Here is a 19061-nt window from a genome sequence, read left to right as displayed (position 1 = left end):
TATGGCTGATTCATGTTGAGGTTTGACAGACAACAAAATTCAGTAAAGCAATTATCCTTCAATTAAAAAATAAATAAATTTTTTAAAAAATAAAGAGCCCCTTGCTGAGGGTGAAAGGGAGAGTTGGCTCTCTCTTTTTAAGCCAAAATGTTGGCTTAAAACTCAACATTCAAAAAACTAAGATCATGGCATCGAGTACTATCACTTAATGGCAAATACATGAGGAAAAACTGAAAACAGTGAGACTTTATTTTCTTGGGCTCCAAAGCAACTGCAGATGGTGACTGCAGCCATGAAATTAAAAGACTCCTGCTCCTTGAAAGAAGAGCTACTATTAACCCAGGAAGCATATTAAAAAGTGGAGACATCACTTTGCCAACAAAGGCCCATATAGTCAAAGCTATGGTTCTTCCAGTAGTCACATACGGATGTGAGAGCTGGACCATAAAGAAGGCTGGGTGCTGAAGAATTGATGGTTTTGAACTGTGGTGTTGGAGAATACTTTTGAGAGTCTTTTGGACAGCAAGGTTATCAAACCAGTCAGACCTAAAGGCACTGAACCCCGAACATTCATAGGAAGGACTGATGCTGAAGCTCCAATCCTTTGGCCACCTGATGGGAACAGCTGACTCACTGGTAAAGACTCTGATGCTGGGAAAGATTGAAGGCAGGAGGAGAAGGGGATGACAGAGGATGAGATGGTTAGATGGCATCGAGTGACTCAATGAACAAGAGTTCGAGCAAACTCCGGGAGACAGTAAAGAACAGGGAAACCTGGTGTCCTGCAGTCCATGGCGTTGCAAAAAGTCAGACACGACTGACCAACTTAGCAAAAACCACCGGACCTTCTGCTTCCCATTCCACCAGTGTGTTCGAAAGAACACTGCCAAGCTGTCAGTTCTCAGTTAATTTTTTTTTTTAATCCTGCCTTCCTGCCTTAACTGTTCCAGAGTTTCCTTACTCGCTGTTTTAGGGCTTGTTCCGAAAACTACCACAGAATAATGGCTAAGCATAAGTAAAATATGAAATGAAAATTTAAAAGAGGGAATTCTGTCACAAAACTACGGCCTTTTGGGCTCCGTTTTAAGGCAGATAGGAGGCACCACTAAACAGAGAGAAAACCCAAGAGAAACTTGAACGGAAACAAGTCCTCCCAGCTGATGAGAACGTAGATGCTTGTTTTATGACTTGCGCCTTCCCGAACTTTTCTAAACTGAGAAAGGAGAGAACTGTAAAGAGGAAGCAAAGCCGGCGCGAACACGAAACCGAGCAGCGAGGGCGTAAAAGCGCCCTCCCGCGCGCCCGCCAGCGCCCAGTCCGGCGCCCGCCGGGGGCACGTGACACGGCCAAAATGGCTGACGGGGACGACGGCTGCCGGCCCGAGCAGGAGCCGGGGCCGGAGCCGGGAGAAGAGTTTGAGATCGTGGACCGGAGCCAGGTGCCGGGTCCCGGCGAACTGCGGAGGGCGGCGAAGTCGCGGGCGGCGACGGAAGGCTGGTCCGCACCCATCCTGACCCTGGCGCGGAAGGCCACAGGAACCTTGTCGGCCAGCTGCGGGAGCGCGCTGCGCGCGGCCGCGAGCCTGGGCGGTGCGGAAGGCGGCGCGGACGACGCGGCGCGCGCAGGTAGGCTCCGGCCGGGCGCGCTGCAGGAGCTTTCGGTCACACAGGTGGTTGTTTTGCCATAAGTGCTGGGCTGGCCAGACTGTTCAACTGACTCAGCTTGTTAGACAGGTTGTTAACACGCGTAACTACTCGTCGGTTTTCTTTACACCGTGTGTCCGAGTCACGATAAATACCTGGGCGTGGGTGGCCTGAGATTGGAGCAATTTCACTTCCTATGGTGTGCCCCAGACAGCTTTCTTACTCTCATTGGTGAACTTTATACTAAAAAATGGACGGGTTTAAGCTTAGTTAGTCCTTATTTATCTTTAAAGGACTTACTTAGGAAATGAAACTGTACTTTTCTCTGCTTTAAATCTCAAACTTCCATCCAGCTCACATCTCCAGTTGTTGATGGTGCATACCGATTCACCGTGGAGTCAGAGAACCAAGTGGAGTTTAGAGGGTGAGGGTTCCAGTTCAGTTCAGTCGCTCGGTCGTGTCGGAGTCTTTGCGACCCCGTGGACTGCAGCAGGCCAGGCCTCCCTGTCCATCACCAACTCCCAGTTTACTCAAACTCATGTCCATCGCGTCGGAAATGCCATCCAAACATCTCATCCTCTGTCGTCCCCTTCTCCTCCCGCCTTCCATCTTTCCCAGCATCAGGGTCTTTTCCTATGAGTCGGTTCTTCACATCACGTGGCTGAAGTATTGGAGTTTCAGCTTCAGCATCAGTCCTTCCAATGAATATTCAGGACTGATTTCCTTTAGGATTGAATGGTTTGATCTCCTTGCAGTCCAAGGGACTCCCAAGAGTCTTCTCAAACACCACAGTTCAAAAGCATCAGTTCTTCGGTGCTCAGCTTTCTTTATAGTCCAACTCTCACATCCATATGTGACTACTGGAAAAACCACAGCCTTGACTAGACAGACCTTTGTCGGTAAACTAATATCTCTGCTTTTTAATGTGCTGTCTAGGTTGATCATAGCCTTCCTTCCAAGGAGTAAGTGTCTTTTAATTTCATGGCTGCAATCACCATCCACAGTGATTTTGGAGCCCCAAAAAATAAAGTCTCTCACTGTTTCCATTGTTTCCCCATCTATTTGCCATGAAGTAATGGGACTGGATGCCATGATCTTAGTTAAGCCAACTTTTTCACTCTCCTCTTTCACTTTCATCAAGAGGCTCTTTAGTGCTTCTTCACTTTCTGCCATAAGGGTGGTGTCATCTGCATATCTGAGGTTATTGATATTTCTCCCGGCAATCTTGATTCCAGCTTGTGATCATCCACCCAACATTTTGCATGATGTACTCTACATATAAGTTAACTAAGCAGGGTAACAATATACAACCTTGATGTACTCCTTTCCCAATTTGGAACCAGTCTGTTGTTCCATGTCCAGTTCTAACTGTTGCTTCTTGACCTGCATACAGATTTCCCAGGAGGCAGGTCAGGTGGTCTGGTGATATTCCCATCTCTTTTAAGAATTTTCCACAGTTTGTTGTGATCCACACAGTCAAAGGCTTTGGCGTAGTCAATAAAGCAGAAATAGATGTTTTTCTGGAACTCTCTTGCTTTTACGATTATTCAACAGATGTTGGCAATTTGATCTCTGGTTCCTCTGCCTTTTCTAAATCCAGCTTGAACATCTGCAAGTGCTTGGTTCACATACTGTTAAAGCCTGGCTTGGAGAATTTTGAGCATTACTTTACTAGCGTGTGAGATAAGTGCAATTGTGCAGTAGTTTGAACATTCTCTGGCATTGCCTTTCTTTGGGATTTGGATGAAAACTGACGTTTTATAGTCCTGTGGCCACTGCTGAGTTTTCCAAATTTGCTGGCATATTGAGTGCAGCACTTTCACAGTATCATCTTTTAGGATTTGAAATAGCTCACCTGGAATTCCACCACTTCCACTAGCTTTGTTCATAGTGATGCTTCCTAAGGCCACTTGACTTCACATTCCAGGATGTCTGGCTCTAGGTGAGTGATCACACCATCGTGGTCATCTGGGTCATTAAGATCTTTTTGTATAGTTCTTCTATGTATGCTTGCCACCTCTTCTTAATATCTTCTGCTTCTGTTAGGTCCATACCATTTCTGTCCTTTATTGTGCTCATCTCTGCATGAAATGTTCCCTTAGTATCTCTAATTTTCTTGAAGAGATCTCTAGTCTTTCCCATTCTAATTCCAGGTGACCACTACAACCAAGCTGTGTGATACAGGCAAGTCATCACATTTTCCAGTCTGTAAAATAGGAATTTTGTGATTCACAAAGTTCTTATAGCCCTCAATGATCTCTTATAGTCAACTCTTTTAAGCCTTTGTCATCTAGAATAGTTTCAGCACATGAGTAAGAATGGAAACATTAAATGATTGATAGAGTGTGACTTAGAAAGCCCTGTAAAGCCAAATATTTAGAGCTCTGCCAACCAATACAATAGCCACTACCCACATGTGATGTTTAACGGTTAAAAATTTAGTTCCTCAGTCACAAGAGCCACATTTTAAGTGCTCAGTAATCTACATGTAGCTAAGTGTCTACTGTATTGGATTGTGAACTGAGAACCCTTCATCATAGTGCTATGGGGCAGAGCTCACTAAAGACTGTGAAGTACTCTCTAAGAAGTCTTATAGTGTGCCTTTGAGGTTTCTTGAGTCCATCCTATCCAATGTATATTTGATGTAGAAAGCACGGATAGTGAATTGTGATAGTTTCAATGGCTAAGAAAGACTGATAAAGCTTAAAATCTCACTTGTTTTGAAATAGGAAACAGCATTTCTCTGGCAATAGAAAGTAGGACTAGAAGGTAATGAAGGAACCTATTTAACTCAGGAATCTAGTTCCCACTAAATTGCCACCTTTAGACGCCTTTTGACTGTATGCCCACCCACTGGTGTCCAGTCCAGAGGGTCAGGCTCGAGGTCTTCTTACAGGCTTGTTGGTAAGCAAATAATGTGAGCTGTTTGGTGAGGAAATGTGCCAGTGCCTAGAACTGTGCCTAGCACAGAATAATATTTGTTGAACAAATATTTGAAAAATACATTTCTATTTATGGTAATGCTATAAATAATAACCAGCACTTATGTGCTTCCTAGGTGCCAGAAATTAGTCTTAAATCTGTACACACGTTAGTTCATTTCATCTTGACAGTAATCCTACATGATAGCTGAACTGGCTTCATGATGTTCATGAAGTGCAGGCTTTAATCTGTATGATTGTGCCAGGCCAGACCCTCAGAAGTGCCCATAATAGAAACTCTTATCTTTAGATTTGTGTGAAGTGCAGTCTGATGGGACAGAGGACCAGGTGTGGGGCCTTGGAGCTGGGCTCCTGTGTGGTCCCGTCTCCCCCTGTCTCCGTGGGACAGGGCCTCTGCCACCCTGGTCCCCTTGGACTTCCCTCAGGCTTCTCCCTGCCTGTCCCTGCCGTACTGCGTGACCATCCTGCCCCAGGGAGGGTTGCGATGTGCCGTTTGACTCTCAGGGCAGGGCCAGGTGTCCACTGGCCTGCCACAGGCTGGCAGCACCACAGCACATTAGGCAGGAACTGGGCAGGGACTTCTCACCCACCCAACGGTATGGGGACCGCATCCCTGCAGGGAACTGCAGTCCCTTAGGGCCATGGGAAGGAGGGGTGGACTTCATGCCTCCACTCGTGTAGCCTGCCCCATGTGATAGGTACCATTATTATTCCTTGTTTATAAAGAGGGAGGCTGAATTAAAAAGTAAATTGACCAAGTTACTTAGAAATGGCAGAGCCGGAACTTGAACTAAGACAAGCTACCTCTCAAGCCAGTGCTTAGTTACATCACCTCAATGCCTTGATGTTTTTAAATAATGTTGTGAGCAATATGCTGTAATATATACATATGTATTTTTTAATTAGTCAATTAAGTAAACAACTGCCACTCAAATCTGGCAAAAATTGTTAGCATGGCTTACTGAGGGCAAAAGGGTGGGGAACAGCTGGTGTGAGCTATGTGACCAGTTTCCCAATGGTAAGCCAGATTTGAAGTCATCAGATAAGAGCAGGAGTGGGAACGGGAGAAAGGAACTGAACACCAGGTAGCATGCTCTGCAGAGGCCTCAGAAAAGCAGGTCAGAAGATCGTGGTCACCACTCCAGCCAGGGCTGGCTCATTTCATTTCTTTTCCTTTGATCTGCTTATCTGCTTACAAAAGCAGTGAGGTCAGAGATTGTTCAAAGGGAACAGTGAAGGAGCAGAGACTGAATATGAGAAGCACTCTTGCCAGATAGTTTTTGTGGTGATCCAGGTGTAAGGAAGATGCTGTGGAATGTCATGAAATGACTTGTATTAAAATATTAGCCCACATAGGGTCTAGTAGCGCAGCTTGCCACAATGATTGCATTCTCTGTAGTTTTTTGGTTTTGGGGTATTCTTTTTCTAAAGGATGAATAGCAAAACTCACTGAAGAAGTCACTCTTTAATTTTAAAAGTATTTAGATACATATTTGCCATTAGGTAACGCATTATACCTTTCTCTGTTGTCTTCCAGTGGCAAATTTTATTTTCCATGTGTGAGCTCCACTGCACAAAGTAATATGCCTCCTTCCAAAATGAAGTACAGTGCCTTTTTCATTTCATATTGCTGAACTCCTTAAGTTAGCCATTGAGATGATAAGTGAAAACTAGGAAAGTGTAAAATGGTTTTCTTGTCAGTACAGTGTAATACCATATTGTATTATAAGATCTTTTGAGACACCAAAGGGCTAATCAAAAGTAAAACTCAAATTTATAAAGAATCTAGTTACTTCTCTTTAATTCAGAACCCAATAAAAAAAAATCTGTAGAGCCCACTCTCCTGAATATTTATTCTCTATACCAAAGGTTACAACAAACTGGCAGCCCTTTGAGATGTTTGTGCTGGTAGCTGCATTTTTTTCTCCTGTCCTGCACAGTGTAAAAGCATTTAGTGGTTTTTTTTTTTTAAGCCAATTACCAGGTTTTCTATTAAAAATCCAGATCACCAGTTTCTCCTAACTCCCATCTGGCACACATGATCAGTTAGCATTCCTCTAGCAAGAAGGTGTCTGTATGTCTTCTCCAGGTTTTCCTCACACTGGGTCACTCTTTTATGTTATAGGCTAAGCCCCTCTGTAACAGTCAAGGTCAAGATCCCTGATCAGATCATTTATTAGGCAATTCAGTAAGTGTAGAATTTTTTGATAGTCTGTGTGTGGGTTGAACTATTATTAACGAAGCTTAGAGATGTAAATAGCTTAGCCAAGGTCACAAAGCTAGTAATATGGAGAAATGAAACAACTTAAAGATCCTTCCAATCAAATTTTCCAAGACTCTAAATTGAGCTCGAATGGGAATTGGTGACTAACCTAACTGGGGCATGGATGAGATGGCTGCAAAACACTACTGTGTTCCCAAGAATGACTACAGGAGACACTTCCTGAAACACTAGTCTTCACATTTTTTGTTCACATGACCCCCTAAAAAAAATCTTCAAGTTTTAAAGTTGATACATAAAATTCATCATAGTTTTCAATAAACTTTTTGGTTTATTGTAAAAATTGACTTTTTAAAATAAAACCACTGTATCATTATTTTAAGTGTATCAAGTGATAAATACCTTAACAACTTGATAACTCTACCATCTATCTTGTTAATAAAATAAATAATAAAATTATTTAACATTTGTAAATTTTACATTTTTCCCTCTTATTCCTTGAATTTCCAATCCACTTAATGTATGTTTTAAATTTTTTTATTGGTCATCCTATCATACATCGCAGGAAAAAAAAGTTAATTAAAATATAATAAACTTCTCTTCTGACTAAAGTTCTGAGTATATAAAAATTTTTTTCTTCTATAATGAATTACCATTAAAATTATTAGTAATGCTAAGTTGATTAAAGGGATATAAATATGATTTTATAAGTAACTATACATAAATTTTTCTTGGAATTACTTCTCTTAATGAACTGAATGGTGTTGTTGGTTTTTTTTATTTAAAAAATGCAGATGAATATACATGATTTACTGAAGTAAATGTGATGGAACTCTCAGCATCAATTTTATTCCCATTTTATTCCCATTTTTTTTATAGATGTGATTCTTGAGAACTCTGACTCATATAAATAAAAAACAGAACTGGACAGGTTGGTTTGTTTTCCCCCCATTGGTAAATTCTACCAAACTTTAAAAAAAAATTTAAGTACAGTTGATTTACAATGTTGTGTTAATTTCTCCTGTACAATAAAGTAACTCGGATATAAAATGGATAGCTTTGTTATAGTAATGTTATTCAGGTCTTAGAACTCCTAAGTTATATGCCACAAATCGCATTGATCTAGAAACATTTTATCAAACAATTTTTTGTTCAGATTTTCATTTTGTTCAAATGAAAATCACCTTTCTTGCAAACATGAAAGATATTTCTCTTTCTGGGAAGTTCTCCAAAAAAGGCTTTACCAAGACCTATCAAATGATAATTATGCCTTATAATTCTTTCACTTTGTTTAACCTAACTCAAAATGGTTGGAGACATCTAAACATTGCTTATTTAATTACATCTTGCCAATACATTATGTTTGGACAAAAAGAGTTTAGGAAATTCCCTGGTGGTCCAGTAGTTCAGACTGAGCACTTCCACCACAGGGGACATGGGTTTGATCCCTGATCAGGCAACTAGGGTGTCACATGCCAAGATGTGGCCAGAATTAATAAAAAAGAGTTAGTGTACATGTTCTTCAAGGGCTGCAGTTTGGCTCATTTGATTTATAGAACATGTCCATCAAGTTAATGGCACATCCAAGGAATAAGTATTGAGACCAACCGAAAACAGTTACATATATTTTTACTTGTAGATAAATTTTTTTTAAAACTTTGTAAATTCAGGATACCCAACAGACGGGTAGAAACCACTCCTCTCCCCCAAGATCAAGTTTCTTTAACTAAGTTCAGCAAATGAGAGACTGGAATCTCTTCATGTTTTTGGTGATTTGATTAATCATCAAAGGAAGCTTCACCCCTATCTGGTATGTGGTACTGTCTGTACCTCAGGTCAGTGCCTCAGGAGGAAGATATGGGACAAGGAGTGAACTGTGATTCTTCTGTAGAGTGGGAAAAGAAAGAGTGCCTGTGAAACTTGAGGATCTAAAAATCCATCTCCTCAAAATATCTGGACCTGCCTAGCCCTCTGCAGGACTTCTTGCATATTTATTCCCATTCGAAGACCACTAGACTTCATTTATAGCCAGGGATTGGTATCTTCTTTAAGGATCAGTTCAGTTCAGACACTCAGTCAAGTCTGACTCTGCAACACCATGGAAAGCAGCATGCCAGGCTTCCCTGTCCATCACCAACTCCCGGAGCTTGCTCAAACTCATGTCCATTGAGTCGGTGATGCCATCCAACCATCTCATCCTCTGTAGTCCCCTCCTCCTGCCTTCAATCTTTCCTAGCATCAGGGTTTTTTCCAATGAGTCAGTTCTCAGAATCAGGTGGCCAAAGTACTTCAGCTTCAACATCGGACCTTCCAATGAATATTCAGGACTGATTTACTTTAGGATTAACTGGGTTGATCTCCGTGCAGGCCAAGGGACTCTCAAGAGTCTTCTCCAGCAACAGAGTTCAAAAGCATCAAGTCTTTGATGCTCAACTTTCTTTATGGTCCAACTCTCTCATCCATACATGACTACATAAAGACCATAGCTTTGACTAGACAAACCTTTGTCAGTAAAGTAATGTCTCTGCTTTTTAACATGCTGTCTAGGTTGGTCATAGCTTTTCTTCCAAGGAGCAAGTGTTTCTTATGGCTGCAGTCACCATCTGCAGTGATTCTGAGCCCAAGAAAATAAAGTCTCTTACTGTTTCCATTGTTTCCCCACCTATTTGCCATGAAGTGATGGGACCAGATGCCATGATCTGAGTTTTTTGAATGTTGAGTTTTAAGCCAGCCTTTTCACGCTCCTCTTTCACTTTCATCAAGAGGCTCTTTAGTTCTTCGCTTTCTGCCATAAGGGTGGTGTCATCTGCATATCTGAGATTATAGATAATTCTGGAAATCTTGATTCCAGCTTGTGATTCATCCAGCCCAACATGTTGCATGACGTACTCTGAATAGAAGTTAAATAAGCCTTGTGACAATATACAGCCTTGATGTACTCCTTTCCGAATCTTGAACCAGTCTGTTGTTCTGTGTCCGGTTCTAACTATTGCTTCTTGACCTGCATACAGATTTCTCAGGAGGCAGGTCAGGTGGTCTGGTATTCCCATCTCTTGAAGAATTTTCCACAGTTTGTTGTGATCCACACAGTCAAAAGGCTTTAGTGTAGTCAATAAAGCAGAAGTAGATGTTTTTCTGGAACTCTCTTGCTTTTACAATTATTCAACAGATGTTGGCAGTTTGATCTCTGGTTCCTCTGCCTTTTCTAAACCCAGCTTGAACATCTGCAAGTGCTTGGTTCACATACTGTTAAAGCCTGGCTTGGAGAATTTTGAGCATTACTTTACTAGCATGTGAGATAAGTGCAATTGTGCAGTAGTCTGAACATTCTTTGGCATTGCCTTTCTTAGGGATTGGAATGAAAACTGACCTTTTCCAATTCTGTGGCCACTGCCTCGTTTTCCAAATTTGCTAACGTATTGAGTGCCACACTTTCACGGCCTCATCTTTTAGGATTTGAAATAGCTCAGCTGGAACCATCACCTCCACTAGCTTTGTTCATAGTGATGCTTCCTAAGGCCCACTTGTCTTCGCACTCCAGGATGTCTGGCTCTAGGTGAGTGATCACACCATCGTGATCATCTGGGTCATTAAGATCTTTTTTGTATATTTCTTCTGTATATTCTTGCCACCTCTTCTTAATATCTTCTGCTTCTGTTGGGTCCATACCATTTCTGTCCTTAATTGTGTCCATCTTTGCATGAAATGTTCCCTTGGTATCTCTTATTATCTTGAAGAGATCTCTAGTCTTTCCCATTCTATTGTTTTCCTCTATTTCTTTGCACTGATTACTGAGGAAGGCTTTCGTATCTCTCCTTGCTAATATTTGGAAATCTGCATTCAGATGGATGTATCATTCCTTTTCTCCTTTGCCTTTCACTTCTCTTCTTTCCTCAGCTATTTGTAAGGCCTCCTCAGACAACAATTTTGCCTTTTTGCATTTTTTCCCTTGGAGAGTTTTGATTACTGCTTCCTGTACAATGTCATGAACCTCCATCCATAGTTCTTCAGGCACTCTGTATATCAGATCTAATCCCTTGAATCTATTTGTCACTTCCACTGTATAATCATAAGGGATTTGATTTAGGTCATACATGAATGGTCAAGTGGTTTTCCCTACTTTCTTCAATTAAAGTCTGAATTTGGCAATAAGGAGTTCATGATCTGAGCCACAGTCAGCTCCCAGTCTTGTTCTTGCTGATTATGTATAGAGTTTCTCCATCTTTCGCTGCAAAGAATACAATCAGTCTGATTTCATTTTTGTCCCCCTGGTGATGTCCATATGTAGAGTCGTCTCTTGTGTTGTTGGAACAGGGTTTTTGCTATGACCAGTGAGTTCTCTTGGCAAAACTCTGTTAGCCTTTTCAGTGCTTCATTTTGTACTCCAAGGCCAACCTTGCCTGTTACTTCAGGTATCTCTTGACTTTCTTCTTCATTCCAGTCCGCTATGATGAAAAGGACATCTTTTTCTTTGGTGTTAGTTCTAGAAGGTCTTATAGGTCACCATAGAACCGTTCAGCTTCTTCAGCATGAGTGGCTGGGGCATCAACTTGGATTACTGTGATACTGAATGGTTTGCCTTGGAAACGAAAAGAGATCATTCTGTCTTTTTGAGATTGCACCCAATCACCCATCTCATTAAACTTTTCAAATTTATAAACAATACATAGGAGTCTCTCAATATTTAAAATATACCATTCCCACCCAGATGCTTTACTTAAAATCCATTAAAAAAAATCCATTTTTCTCTTTCCAAAACCAAGATGAAATATTTAGACCAGTTTTTCTTTCCTAGTAGCTGTCTTTTTGGGTTTTGCTGAGAATTTAGAATTTTCAGTCCCAGGCTGTCTCAAGTCTCATTCATATTTACTTAATACTTGTATTATAAATTCATAGTCATAATATCATTATTTTTTATTAAGCTATACACATATATGCTTTTTTAACTATATATCCATAGTAATTATTGCTGATGAAAGAAATCAGGTAAACAAAGGATTAATATCCACAATACACAGACCCATAAGACAAAAGCAAACAAATAAAGTTAAAAGATTTAACACACAAGTCAAAGAAAGAATACTAGGAAACAATAAACATGAAAATCTGCTTAACATATATAATGAACAACTGGTAAACAAAACACTCCCCACTCCATCCTTCAGTCCAAGGGGCAAACATTTAAAAGACCAAAAGGTGGCACTTGTGCAGAGAGAGCTGTGCACCAACAAGGGCTTATTTTTCCTGCTGGAACTAGGTTATAGTTTGAAGGTCTATAATAGTTTTAATTTCCAGAGTGATAGTTTCCTGGGTTTGAGAGGTCACTTGGTAAGAATTTGTCATGGATTGGGTTGAGCATAGAGCGAGAGGGTCTAAATAAATGACTCATCTGTTTACAACCCACCAGACAGGAATCTGGGTTCACTGTGACAAGAGGCACAAAACTTCTGGTGTTTCAATGAATAAATATCCAAACTGTGTTCTTGTTCACCTCCATGTGGCTACTGGGCAGGACCAGTGGGACAGGGCTCAATATTGGAAGAAGAGCTGTGGTACTTAGTCAGGGAGCTTGCCACCTAGAGCTGATCTGGTCCATGCATGGGTCGGCCATGAGTGATCTTAAAGAGGCTTTGACCCTGTCAAGGAGAAAGAAAAAAAGAAAAATAGATTCCAACTAAATGCCATTCTGGAAAAGGCAAAACTATGGAGACAATAAAAAGATCAGTGGTTGCCTGGAGTTAGCAGGGAGATGCATACACAGAATACAGAAGTTTTTATGAGCGGTGAAAATGCTCATAAATAATGAATGTCATTATTTGAATGACATTCAAATATATGAATGTCATTCATATAATGAATGACATTATAATGATGCATATATCATGCTTTGGTCCAAACCCACAGAAGGTGCAATACTACTTACTTCATCAGTGAACACAGAGGATGAACTGGGACCTTGGTCATCATGTGTCAATGCAGCTCATCCTTATTTTAAAAAAAAAGAAGTTCCAGTCTTGATAACCGCTATGCACGTTCATTGGAAGGACTGATGTTGAAGCTGAAACTCCAACACTTTGGCCACCTGATGCAAAGAAATGACTCACTTGAAAAGACCCTGATGCTAGGAAAGACTGAAGGCAGGAGGCAGAGGATGAGGTGGTTGGATGGCATCACTGACTCAATGGACATGAGTTTGGGTAAACTCCGGGAGTTGGTGATGGACAGGGAGGCCTGGCGTGCTGCGGTGCATGGGGTTGCAAAGAGTTGGACACGACTGAGCGACTGAACTGATGCATGTGCTGCTGCTGCTGCCAAGTCGCTTCAGTCGTGTCCGACTCTGTGCGACCCCATTGACTGCAGCCCACCAGGCTCCCCTGTCCCTGGGATTCTCCAGGCAAGAACACTGGAGTGGGTTGTCATTTCCTTCACCAAGGCATGAAAGTGAAAAGTGAAAGTGAACTCGCTCAGTCATGTCTGACTCTTTGCCACACCGTGGACTACAGCCTGCCAGGCTCCTCCGTCCATGGGATTTTCCAGGCAAGAGTACCGGCACTCCAGGTGCCGTTGCCTTCTCTAGATGCATGTGAGGGAAGGGAATTTCTATACCTTCCTGTCAATTTTGTTGGAAACCTGCAACTGCTTTAAAAAAAAAAATTCTCCCCCGGCCCCCCCCCCAAAAAATTAACTCAGGAGTCCATGCGGTGGTCGCAGAAAAGTCTGACACAATTTAGCGACTAAACAACATAATATATGAGTATTTGTTGAACTGTAATGTAAAATGTATTTTTTTAGATTAAAAAAAAAAATGTTTGCAGCTCACTGAATTTATACTGGCACATAAAAGCTCAAATTAACCTAAAAAATTTTGTCATAGATATCTGATATTGATTACAAACTTTTACTCTCAAAGCGACGAGATTAATGGAGTTTAAGTGTAAACTCAGCTAAATTCATTTTATTCTAACGGTTTTACCTTACAAAAGAAGTGTGAAACTCGTAACAGCCCACTAATTGTGTACGAAAGACGGGCAACGAGAATTTGAGCCCTGTACCAAAGAATGGATGCTTCCCCAAACGCTCCGGGTGGCACTCACAGACCAAACAGCTGGGTTAGGAATCCCTCTGGCTAGCGTACCGCCCACTCCAAGCAAGCCCGGAAGCCGCTACGTCCCTCCGGGCAGAGAAGTCAAAATGGCGCCCGCGCGCTCTGGGGGCGAGGCCTCGAACTGGACTCCTCCAATAGGAACGAGAGGGGGTGGCGCACTTTCCCAGCAAGCCTTCTAGCTTAGGGCAAGGCTTTCTGGAGTATGCGTCGTTCCATTGGTCGAAAATGGAATAAGGGCGTGGGAGACACCAATCGCAGTGGGCGCTGGTAAGGCCGTCGCCGTAGCAACGCGCGGAGCTACCTGGGAGAGGCCTTCGGAGTCTGAGCCCCGGCCTCAGCCGTCCGGGTGAGGCTGTGACCTCCCGGAGTTAGGGGCCGGTTGGCTGAGAACTCCAGCTAATCCGCACGTGAGTGCTCAGAGCAGACCGGCTGACGGGTCTTCCCTTCATTGTTCTGCGTCTAGCCTCCTCACCCGGGACTCCATTCAGTGCGCTAACGAAGCTGTCCCTGCTTCCACTCTACAGTTTCCAAGTGCCAGATGATGGAGGAGCGCGTCAACCTGATGCACATGATGAAACTCAGCATCAAGGTCTTGCTACAGTCTGCCCTGAGCCTGGGCCGCAGCCTGGATGCAGATCATGCCCCCCTGCAGCAGTTCTTTGTAGTGATGGAGCATTGCCTCAAACATGGGCTGAGAGGTGAGCCGCGGGGGAGGGGCGGGGGGCTTCGGGGGCGTGAAAATTCAGGCTAACTTCGATCAGCGTCTTCAATGCCAAACATTGTTCTGGGTGCTGGAAACTGTGCGGGAAACAAACAAGATCCCTGCCCACAAGACATTAAGTTCTAGAGCAGCGCTGTCCAATAGAAATGCCACGCAAGCCACATGTGTGATTTCTAATATTCTAGTAGCCACGCTTTTAAAAAGCAGACAGAAACACGTGAAGTTTTAGTAATTTATTTTATTGAACCCAATATAGCCAAAATAGTATCATTTTGACATATATAGTCAGTATAAACCTAATTAATGAGATATTTTACATTCTTTTTTAAACTGAGGCTTAAAGATCTACTGTGTCTCAATTGCACTGGCTACATTTCAGTACCACTTGTGGCTAGTGACTACCTTGGACAGCACAGTCCTAGAGAGGAGATAAGACAAATTCAGAAGCAAAATAGTTGTAAAATGCTACTAATTCAGGGGTACAAAATTGGTTAAAAGACAGAGAATCAAGGGAAAAATCTTTCCAGTTTGGGTAAGAGGGGAAGTTCTTTCTGGGGAGGGAAATGTGAGCTGAGAGCTAAAGGAGAGAAGGAGTCAACTATGCAAAGGTTTGGGGCAGGAGCCTTTTTCTAGAAAAACAAAACAGGTGCAGAGGTCTTGAGTGGGACCAACCTTGGTTTGAAGACACCAGGTAAGTGAGGCAGGCGAAGCAGGAGGAGGGGATGTCAGGGTAGTTGGGATGGGCTGAATCACGTAGGCCTTTAAAGGTCAAGTTAGGAGTCGGATTTTATTTCATGAGTATTTGGAGGATTTTCAGCAATGGAAAAATAAGATCTAACCTACATTTTTTAAAAAAAACCTTCACCTATGTGGAGAACAGATTAGAAAGGTGGGGTGGTAACAATATTAGGAGTAAGGAAACCCATTAGGAGGTTATTGCAAGCAGTTCAGATGAGGGATGGCGATGATGATTTGACAAAGTCAGTCAAGAATTGACTTTGGCATCAAGTAAGAGGGAGAAAGGGCAGGGATTTCATAGATAATTATCTGAGCACTTGTTTTATTTTGTGGGCAATAAACACTTGAGGGAGCATATTGGGTATGGCAGAGAAACCCTGTCATCAGAAGCAGGGAGAGCTCGTTTGGTACTTGGCTTCTCCTAGTCCCCATGACTGAATCAGAAGGAGTAAGCAGTGCAGCTCCACAGCTTTCATTTGGCTTTTGGGAGAGAGACTGAGGGCCCCTGAAGACGTTTTGCAAACTGTTCTTATGAATAATACTTCTGTTTTCCCTTTTAGTTAAGAAGAGTTTTATTGGCCAAAATAAATCTTTCTTTGGTCCTTTGGAGCTGGTGGAGAAACTTTGTCCAGAAGCATCAGATATAGCCACTAGTGTCAGAAATCTACCAGAATTAAAGTGAGTGAGAAGTAGTTACATCAATTTGATGTTTTTAAAAAAAAAAAAAAACTCCCTTGTATTTATCCATTTCTCAATTCCTTGCTAATAAAGCATCTTTTAATTTAGAACAAACTGTAGCACAAGCCGCACTTTACTTAGACTTTAGTCTCAGCTCTGCCGCTCAATCTCCACATAAACTTGAGCAAAATCTGCCCCACTCTGAGCCTCAGTTTCCTTTTCTATAAAATGAGGACAGTGATTCCTGCTTGTCGTACAAGGTTCTGTAATGAAAAGATATTGTCACTGCAAGCGCAGTTACAGGAGGAGAAGGAGATTCTGAGGTCCGTACGAAAGAGCCCCCTGCAGTCTTCCACAAGGAACTTAACTGTCCAGACTCTCTTTGACCTTCTCCTGCAGAGCCAGCCCATTCCATTTTAGGGTAATTACAATAGCCACCACCACTGACTAAGGCCCTGCCAAGTGCCAGGCATTGTGCTAAGGACATTTCATTATTTACTTTCATCCTCCACAAATCCCTAGGAGCTAAGCTGTTGGTGTTCCCATCTGCAAGTGCAGAAACTGAGGCTCAGAGTGTTTGGGTAACCTGCCCGAGGTCCCTTGGCAGCTGAGTGGTGGAACCGGGAAGAGCGCGCAGGTCTCCTGGCCTCTGAAACCCTCTGCATCTTGCCAAACTCATGTGCTGCTCCGCCCCCTGCGTTCGTAGGACTGAAGCCTCCTCCTTGATCCGGGTCCGGCCCTATGGGCCTGTGCCACCTAAGGTGAACGCCTGTAGCAGGGGACAGACGTTCATACATTCATCTGCTGACACTCCCCCGCTGCCCCCGCCCAGCCGTGATCTTCCTGGTGAAAGCCTGTAGCAGGGGACAGACTCTCACATACGCATCTGCTGACACTCCCCCGCTGCCCCCTGCCCAGCCGTGATCTTCCTGGTGAAAGCCTGTAGCAGGGGACAGACTCTCACATATTTATCTGCTGACACTCCCCCGCTGCCCCCTGCCCAGCCGTGATCTTCCTGGGCTTCCCTGGTAGCTCAGACAGTAAAGAATCTGCCTGCGATACAGGAGATGTGGGTTTGATCCCTGGGTGGGGAAGATCCCCTGGAGAAGGAAATGGATACCGACTCCAGTATTCTTGCCTGGAAAATTACGTGGGCAAAGACCCTGGCAGACTACAGCCCATAGGGTCGCGAAGAGTTGGACATGACTGAGCAACTAACCCTTTTACTTTTCACTTTCACGAGCTTCTCACATCTTCTGCCTTGTTTCCTTAGTTCTATGTGTAGTCCTATTGTCCATCCCTTCCAGCCAGCTCACTCCCTCACGAGCCCCCGTCCTTCGGTGGTCTGATTGGATGGAACAGGGTTCTGCCTTCTCCTGCACTCATGCTTCTATTTCCAGTTAGGCACAGGGGCATTTTTGAAGTCTTGTTATGCTAACAAAGAGCTTCTTGTCAGCTGAACTCACTGCTCCTGTTCCCTCATTAACCCAGTGGATGCTCAACAAGTAAGGAGTTTAAGTATCAAAATCCTCCCTTTGTCTGCCAAAAAGGAAATACAGAGTAGCTCCCTCTTCTTGATGCCTCTAGAGTAGTAGCCTTTTTGGGAGCCATGTGAGAAAAGACTTACTGGCTTTGCTCCATAAGGAGCTGCAGTGTTTTTACTATTTCATTAAACAGGAGCAAAAGTTCTAAAATTTCTACAGTATTTTGGAAGTTATGATTAGCATTTTTTGGAGAGTAGAGACTGTTTGCTCTAAGACAGTTTGAAACTTGCAGGACAGACTTTGTGTCCTGAGAGTCATCTCTCTGGAGTTTAATTTCCTTGTCTAATTGAGATACTATCTTTTACAGTGTGGCCCAGTACCCAGAACTTTTCACTGTTTTCATATCATAGTTTATTATTAAGCATACTGTTACACAACAAATACAATTTCACGTACTGGCATTTAAACCCAGACAACAGACAAGGTTCTCTCCTTTTTTGGAAATTAAAAGCGATCTTTTTTCTTATTACATAATTTTTAATTAGGAAACAAGAACAAGGGGAAAAGATGCTTCTATTAGCTTACTACTCACAAAAAACAAAACTACAATTAATATCTTGGTCAGTATCCTTGTAGATCCTTTCAGTACAAAGTCAAACAGACAAATAGAGAAGATTCTATTTTAATTCACCTTTGCCTCCCCCAGGGGCATCACTATTGCACTCCTCATGGAAGACAGTTTAGCACTAACCATTAGCATCTACCTTTTGACCCAGTAATTCTACTTCTAGGAGTTTTATCTCGTAGACCTAACGTGAAAATGACACATGTACAGAAATAGCTGTTGCAGCATTATTTATAACAGCAGAGGATTAGAAATGGCCTAGATTAAAAACTAGGTAAATAAATTATGGCACAGTCCAATAGTGAAACACTTTAAAGCTATGAAAAAATGAACAGGAAATTTCCTATGTACAGAAAGAATTTCAAAATGACAGATATTCAGTAGAATAAGCAAGTTGCAAAATGGCATATGTAGCATACTAATATTTTTGTAAGAAGGGAAGAAAAATAAGAACATTTATTTCCAATGCAGAAAAATGTTTCGGAAGTGAACCTAAAACTAGGAGCAGTATATTAATGAACAAAGAAGGAGAACTTGGGAAAACATTAAGTATTAAGCTGTGCATACTGTAGCTTTTTTTCCCATTTAGTAGTAGACTATTTATTCATCCCCAACTGTGCTTTTGAAACGAGCACATAGCCCCTTCCACTTTGGGCTTTGCGGTTGTCTTCAAATTCTCGTCGTCCAAACTGCAGTGCTGGCCATCCCCAACATACACCTTTGTGTACATCCTCAACTAGTTCCTTATATTGCTAGATGTAGGATTTTGATAACCTGCAGGCGTTAAATTGCCTGCTAGAAGAATTGTACCAGTTTGTACTCCCACCAAGCAGAACATGTCAGTGTCCATTTTTCCTATCATGCCAACATCATATGTCTTTTTTTTTCCTATTTTTTTTTCTTC

At 42.4% G+C, this 19061-nt stretch overlaps 1 protein-coding gene, 1 long non-coding RNA gene and 1 other non-coding gene across 7 annotated transcripts in view; 2 read left to right on the top strand and 1 right to left on the bottom strand.

Annotated features, from left to right (window-relative positions):
• Positions 1–1331: 1331 nt before the first annotated feature.
• Positions 1332–19061, top strand: part of RUFY1 (RUN and FYVE domain containing 1) — a 58451-nt gene continuing 40721 nt past the window's right edge. For 2 of the 3 annotated variants that reach the window (XM_020886832.2, XM_020886831.2), the window contains exons 1-3: positions 1332–1625; positions 14436–14609; positions 15931–16048. In XM_020886832.2, coding sequence (XP_020742491.2) covers positions 1352–1625; positions 14436–14609; positions 15931–16048 — 566 coding nt within the window. In that variant the 5' untranslated portion in view covers positions 1332–1351. Of the gene's footprint in view, positions 1626–14198; positions 14319–14435; positions 14610–15930; positions 16049–19061 lie in introns of those variants that run through there. The other variant, XM_020886833.2, reaches the window with a different exon arrangement.
• LOC110133093 (uncharacterized) lies at positions 8419–14039 on the bottom strand. Of its 3 annotated transcripts, none has more exons than XR_011485386.1 (3): positions 13780–14039; positions 12730–12888; positions 8419–12442 (listed from the first exon to the last, which is right to left on the bottom strand). It is a non-coding gene; the product is annotated as an uncharacterized lncRNA (long non-coding RNA). The 3 variants fall into 3 exon arrangements; XR_002312675.2 differs by having other exon boundaries at positions 13859–14038; XR_002312676.2 differs by having other exon boundaries at positions 13901–14036.
• LOC139034566 (small nucleolar RNA SNORA11) lies at positions 12155–12285 on the top strand. Its single transcript, XR_011487102.1, has one exon. It is a non-coding gene; the product is annotated as a small nucleolar RNA SNORA11 (small nucleolar RNA).

The sequence above is a fragment of the Odocoileus virginianus genome, chromosome 3, assembly GCF_023699985.2.
Source record: "Odocoileus virginianus isolate 20LAN1187 ecotype Illinois chromosome 3, Ovbor_1.2, whole genome shotgun sequence".
Lineage (NCBI taxonomy): Eukaryota > Metazoa > Chordata > Mammalia > Artiodactyla > Cervidae > Odocoileus > Odocoileus virginianus.
This window is presented reverse-complemented; position numbering and strand designations above follow the sequence as displayed.